Below are 6,890 nucleotides of genomic sequence, written 5' to 3'. Positions count from 1 at the left end.
TTCTCTTCCCCATCTCCTTCTCTCTCTCCCCTCAAAAGAACCCATGCCCACCGCCTCCAGAACCAGCAGCGCCTTCCTAGCAGCTCTGAACAACGAGCCGAACAGCGATCTGTTCATTGCAGAAAACTGCAGTTCAGAGCCGACTTCGCGCGCGTTTTCCGGCCATCTCCGACCTCCATTTCCGTTGATTCCTTCGCCGGTGCATAGCCCTTCATGTTGTCTATTCCTTTCACTTGAGCAGCGCCTTCCTAGCAGCTCTGAACAACGAGCCGAACAGCGATCTGTTCATTGCAGAAAACTGCAGTTCAGAGCCGACTTCGCGCGCGTTTTCCGGCCATCTCCGACCTCCATTTCCGTTGATTCCTTCGCCGGTGCATAGCCCTTCATGTTGTCTATTCCTTTCACTTGGGCTCCTTATCTACACCTTGTTATATTCGTTTGAATATCGCACGTCGCAATAACACTCTAAGTTATAATTTTAGCCATTGTTTCCGCGAAACCCGTCGTAACGCCGTGCAACCACCCCGATGACCCCGTTGCTGTTGACGATGTACCAGAGGAAAGATCCCGCCTCTCCTTGTTATTTCAATAATTATTAATTATATGTGTGGATTAGTTGTAATATAATTATTTGCGTGGGTTGTTTGAATAATAATATTGATTTAAATCATAGTTCTGTGATAAATAGTATTTCGGAATTATTATGATAAATTAAAAGAATTTATTTTGATAACGAAATCATTTTAGGTGAGTTTATAATTTTTTAAAAGAATTTATTTTGAGAAAAAGAATCATTTAATAATAAATATTTTTAAAGAATTTAATTTGAAACAAAAATTATTTTTGAATGATTTAACGAGGAATAAATAAATTATTTTGAAAAAGGAATTATCTTGAAAAGGAATTATTTTATGTTATTAAAATAATAAATAATTTAAAAGAAATTATTTTGAGAAAATAATTATTTTAGATGTGTTATAATTTAAAAAGAAATTAGTTTGTAAAAAAGATTTATTTTAAATAAATAAGTTTATGATTTTAAGACTAGTAATTAATATAATAAGAAACAATTTTAAAAGAATTGATTTGGAAAAAGAATATTTTTGAATAATTATTTTGATAGATAATTTAAGGATTTTATTTTGTAAAGGATTATTTTGAAATAATAAATTAATGATTTTTAAAAGATTAGTTTAGAATTAAAAGGAATTATTTTGATTTATTATAATAGAAATTTTAAAAGTTTTTATTATATTATAATATGCGAATGTTACCTGTGTTTGCCACATATTATAATGATACCGATATTTTGACACTCTTATTTATACACATAGTATTTAACTTATTCGATATTGTAATATGATTACCTGTAATGTTTATTGTGATTACCTATGTGGGATTGTTTGACATGAATGACTGTGTGGAAGCTTGTTGTTTTATCACTTAGTTGTTATCCAATAGGAGAGACTGTACATGAAGACGACTTCTGTTAAAAGTATGATTTATAAGCGTGCTTCAAAGCATGGCTATACTCACTCGACATCGATATCCCGATATGAGGAGTCCCGAGTTTCCTTAATATTGATATCCCGGTATGAGGTTTCCTTGACTATTACTATTATAGCATTAACTAGACGATGCACTCTTGATCGGACGTGTTATGAGTCACGGTTGTTTTCATAGTTTTACAGAAGTCGTTCCACGGTAACTCTGTGGCTAGTACATGATATTTCATGTATAATTGCTTAATTAATTTGACAACATGGGGTTATAAAGAAGAATTTGACAGAGAATATAGTATGTATATAAACGGGCACATCGCTTTCCTGTTATCATGATATTATGAGTGTTATATACATGGGCCAGAAGGCCAATACTTGACTTGAAGGCGCCCCCAGACAGGTTTACGGGGACCAGATTATATATATAAAAATATTCTTCCCCAATTCAAGGGGTTTTTCATGGAAGACTCTAAAGTTAAGGAGGTCTGTTTCTTTTTTTTAACTTAATCAATATTTTACAACGGGTTGAATCTATTCTTTAATTGTCAGTAAATAGAAAGTTAGAACAATACACTTATCACTAAACACTCTACTTTGTATTTATCTAATGACTCTGATCTCTTGAAACACCAAGTTTCCAGTGAAGCCAATTAACTGTATACAAAAACGAATATTTAACTGGTTTGTAAGAGCATCTCCAACAACTTCCCTATTTTATTGGTATTCTCTTTTTTTTTGGTAAATGAAAATTTTTATTCATTTTCAAATTGAAAAAATTCAGCGCTTTACAAAATACTCAGCAGCTGAGTTTTATTGGTATTATCACTTTTGGAGAATTCTGGGCTTTTTTTTGGTCCAACAAATTCCCCATCCCATTCCCCAAAATAGGGATGGAGGAGAAAAAAAGTAAGTCTTCCCCAAATCTGCAGCATTCTATAAATTTTTACAGAGAGCTTTGTCATAAATGCAGCACATTCTTCAAAACGGGATGGAAGAGAAAATAAATACAAAACAAAATCCGTAATTAAAAAAAACCATGGGGGTAGTTCCAATGCATAAGAGCATCCCAAAATAGGGGTGTAATTATCTTAAGCACTCTTTTACTGTCTGGTTAGCTTGCCAATTAAGACTTCTTACCATGGATAGGTTGTGCAAAATGGGGATTTTAAATTCAAATCAAAACTGCTGTGTTATGTGTTCTAGTCATCAACTGGAAACAAATAGGCATATGTTTTTTGATTGCCAGTTTTTTGCTGAAATTTGGAATGGGGTAATGGATTGGTTGAAGTATAAATGAAGGTCTTGTGATTGGAATATAATCATTGGTTGGTAATCCAATAACTTGAAAGACAAGGGTTGCACTAAGAAATTAAAGAGGATGGTGCTTGCGGCTTTAATCTATATGATTTGGCAAGAACGTAACTTGAGAATCTTCCAGAGCAAAGCCAGGAGATCAAGTCGGGTTATCCGTGATATCAAAATTTCAGTTTATACATGATAGTACATGTGTTCGTATGAAAAATCTCATTGAGATTTTGTAATTTTTTCTATTTGTTTACCAGATAACTTCTGGTTTTTGATATGTTTCAAAAAGTTACATTTGGAAATGAATAAAATTCAGTTCATTTACCAAAAAAAAATAGGGGTGTGGAATATTTTTATTATTGTAATAAATACAGCATTCTTCAAAATAAGGAAGCTGTTGGAGTTGGAGCAAAAATAATTTGAAGAATATGACTTTTGCTTGATTAACAGTTGGGCGGTTATGTGGCGCACGATAGCAGGCGATTCTTCCTGCTATCATACGCCCCCGCTGTGATCTCGATGGTGAGGAAGAAGAAGAACAAAGAGAAAAAGATCCTGAGTTTTGGATTGAGAGCTGCAAATTCAAGTTTGGATGTTGCTGATGAGCAATCTGGTTCAAGTTCTGTAGTTGGAGATTCTATAGTTGAGTTTGATGATGGTGATAGCTCTATCATGGGATCAACTGGTCCAAAGGGAGGAAGGAAAGTGAAATCCATGGAGGAGATTTTGAGAGCTTCGACTTCTTTGGAGGATCCAAATCTTGATCGGACTAGTTCATCTCCAATGATGGGAATTCAAGCTCGTCTTCTCTGTAAGTCTAATTCTTCTTGTAATGGAAGGGCGAACTCACCTAGGGTTTCTTAGGTTGATGAGTCCGAATTGGGGATCATTTCCTTTGTTTCTACTCGCTTGCCTTCAAGATCCTTACCTGATGCTGGCTCTATTCCTGAAAATTTAAATCTAGATTCTGGAAAAATTACTGGGTACCCTTGAGTTCTAATGAACTACTTACTGATGTGCTGCTGAGCCTATTGGTGAGCGATTTTCCTCCTCTTGAGACAAAAAATGCAAATCTAGATAAAGAGATTAACTCAACCAAAAGTTGGATTAGTTTGTTTTCTGATAATAGGAAACCTGGAAAAGGTATGATTCTGAATTTTGTGCTTCCTGTGGCTAATGATTCAGCTGTTTTTGATGAAGATGAGTGTAATGATGGAGCTTCTATATGGGAATTCTCTCTAATAGGACAGGTAATGGGATTAAATGTTAAATTCAAGACGATGGAGAATTATGTGCACAAAGTCTGGGATTATATTCCTAAAATTTGCCTTTTGAATACATGATTATTTTTGTTCAAATTTAAAGAAAAAGATGAAATGGATGATATTTTAAGTAAGGGTCCTTGGTTTTTTTGGATCGAGACCTATTCTCTTGAAACCTTGGTCTATAGGTGAAGATATAAATAAATCTGATGATTGCATTTATCCATTATGGATTCAGTTACCAGAGTTAAGACTTAATCTATGGAATTCTAAGTGCATTAGCAAAATAGCCAGCACAGTTGGAAGGCCAATTGCAACAGATAAGTTGACTGCAAATAAGCAAAGACTTGCATATGCTAGAATTTTGGTGCAGGTTAATCTGCCCTCTCCCCTTCCTGATCAAGTCACCATTAAAGGGCCTAATGAAAAAACTTATATTCAGAGGGTTATCTATGAATTCAAACCTAGATGGTGTGATTTGTGCAAGTGCATAGGTCATAACACAAATTACTGTAAGAAGCATACCAGAGTACAAAAATGGATTCCTAAGCATTCAGTATCTATAAATGGTGATAAGGATGCTCAAATTAATGCTGTTGCAAATGATCCTGTACATATTGTGCATGATCAGCATACCGAGTTAAATCAAATGACAGATAGGGAAGGAAATAAAGGAAAATCTGCTGCTAAAGAATATGTGCATGCTCAGAACACTGAGTATGTGGTTTCTCAGGACAAAGTGCCTATTTCTCCCCATCTTATGACTTTGATAAATGATGCAGGAAACGTTATATGTCAAAATCAGTCTATGCAAAGGAATATGAATAATGGCCCCAATATTTTCACACAAACTAGAAGAGAAGGAGAACATGCTCAAAACTCTGGAGTTCTCAGGTATGCAAAATCTGGTGATGTGCATAATTCAGTTCTGGATCCTCTATAGCAAAAAGCCCTTGGACTCAAATCCAAAAGAGGAATCTGAGACATCCAGATACTTATGTCAATAAATTTTCTCAGCTAGATAACTTGGATCTGGATCCCTCTACAATTGATAGGGGGAGAGCTATTTCCAAATATGAATCTATCTTTTTAGAATGTTAGAGGGCTAAATAAGTCCTCTAAGCAGCAGATGGTTAAGCATTTTATATCTCAATATCACTTATCTTTTATTGCTTTACTAGAAACTAAAATTAGTGATAGAAAGTTGGCAATTGTTGTCAAGAAAATTGCAAGCAACTGGAATTGTTTCTCAAATACTAGTTATGCTGGGAAAATCGGAATCATGATCCTGTGGGATCCAAATATTCTGGACATTAATATTGTGAACTCTTCTGCTCAGCAAATCACTTGTAAGGCAAGATCTCATGATGTGTGTTTTGATAGTATTATCTCAGCAGTTTATGGTTTTAACCAAATGGAAGCTAGAAGGGATCTGTGGGAAGAATTGAAGAGCATTCAAAATTCAATTGGTAATAATTCCTGACTCCTTTGTGGGGATTTTAATTCAGTTATAGACAATGAAGAGAAACTGGGAGGTTCTTTGCTTACTGATACTGATTTTAAGGACTTCAGAGATTTTATTCAAGACAGTCTGTTAAATCACCTAAAATCTATTGGATGTTTCTACACTTGGAATAATAAGCAAAATGCTATCTCTAAGATATGGTGCAGACTTGACAGAGCTCTAGTAAATGATACTTGGTTGCATAATTTCAACTCAAGCCAGGTTGAATTTCTTCCTCCTAACCCATCTGATCATTCTCCTGCTTTGATTTCTATTCTTGAAGATGAAATTCAAGGTAAAAAGCCTTTAAATTCTTCAATATGTGGGCTTATCATGACAGTTTCCTCCCTGCTGTGGCTTCAGTTTGGCAAATTGATATTCTAGGGTTTAAAATGTATTCAATTTATACAAAATTAAAGAATCTGAGAGGTGTTCTTAAAGACATGAACAATAGGCATTTCTACAACATCAGTGAACAGGTCTTGAGAGCTAAGAAAAAGTTGGAAGAAGTTCAGCAATGCCTTCAGCTTAATCCATTTATGCAGTCTTTAATCATCAAGGAAAGGGATTGTTTAACATCTTACAATAGGTTGCTTGAATGTGAGATGTCTTTCTTACATCAAAAAGCCAGAATTGACTAGAGTATAAAAGGGGATAGGTGCACAAATTTTTTCTACTCTATCATCAAAAGTAATAGACATCATAATAAGGTGATGGTGCTTTACAATGAGGGTGGCGATAAAATCATTGATGGTGATGAAATTGCTAATGAATTTGTTCTTTATTACAAGAACCTCATGGGAAAAGCAACTGCTACTATTAGCCCTGACATGGATATTATTCAATCGGGTTCTTGTTTGTCTGATTCTCAAGCAAACTTGCTCTCTAGCCCTGTTACTAAAGAAGAAATCAGAGAAGCTATTTTCTCCATGTCTTCAAATAAATCTCCTGGCCCTGATGGATACAACGCTTCCTTCTTCAAATCAGCTTGGTCTATAATAGGAGAGGATGTTACTCTAGCAATTGAATAATTTTTCAGATCTGGCAAACTGTTGGGAGTGGTTAATTCAACTTCAATTACTCTTGCTCCTAAGGTAAAATGTCCAAAAACTCCCGTAGATTTAAGACCCATCTCTTGTTGCAACTGCCTATATAAAATTATCTCCAAGATCTTGGCAAATAGAATCAAGTCTGTTTTGGGTAGTTTGGTAAAAGAAGCTCAAAGTGCTTTCATACATGGAAGGCAAATTACAAGTAATATATTGTTAGCACATGAATTAGTTAAAGGCTATGGAAGAAAACACATATCACCCAGAG

The 6,890-nt window shown here is 34.8% G+C and overlaps 1 protein-coding gene across 1 annotated transcript; it reads left to right on the top strand.

Annotated features, from left to right (window-relative positions):
* On the top strand, positions 5,199–6,214 carry LOC109830741. The gene is made up of 3 exons (XM_020398104.1): positions 5,199–5,418; positions 5,578–5,868; positions 5,958–6,214. The coding sequence occupies exons 1-3, from the start codon at positions 5,199–5,201 to the stop codon at positions 6,212–6,214; spliced, it is 768 nt and encodes a 255-aa protein (XP_020253693.1).

This window comes from Asparagus officinalis, chromosome 2, assembly GCF_001876935.1.
Source record: "Asparagus officinalis chromosome 2, Aspof.V1, whole genome shotgun sequence".
Taxonomy (NCBI): Eukaryota; Viridiplantae; Streptophyta; class Magnoliopsida; order Asparagales; family Asparagaceae; genus Asparagus; species Asparagus officinalis.
Note: the sequence above shows the minus strand (reverse complement) of the source record. Positions and strands in the feature narration are given on the sequence as shown.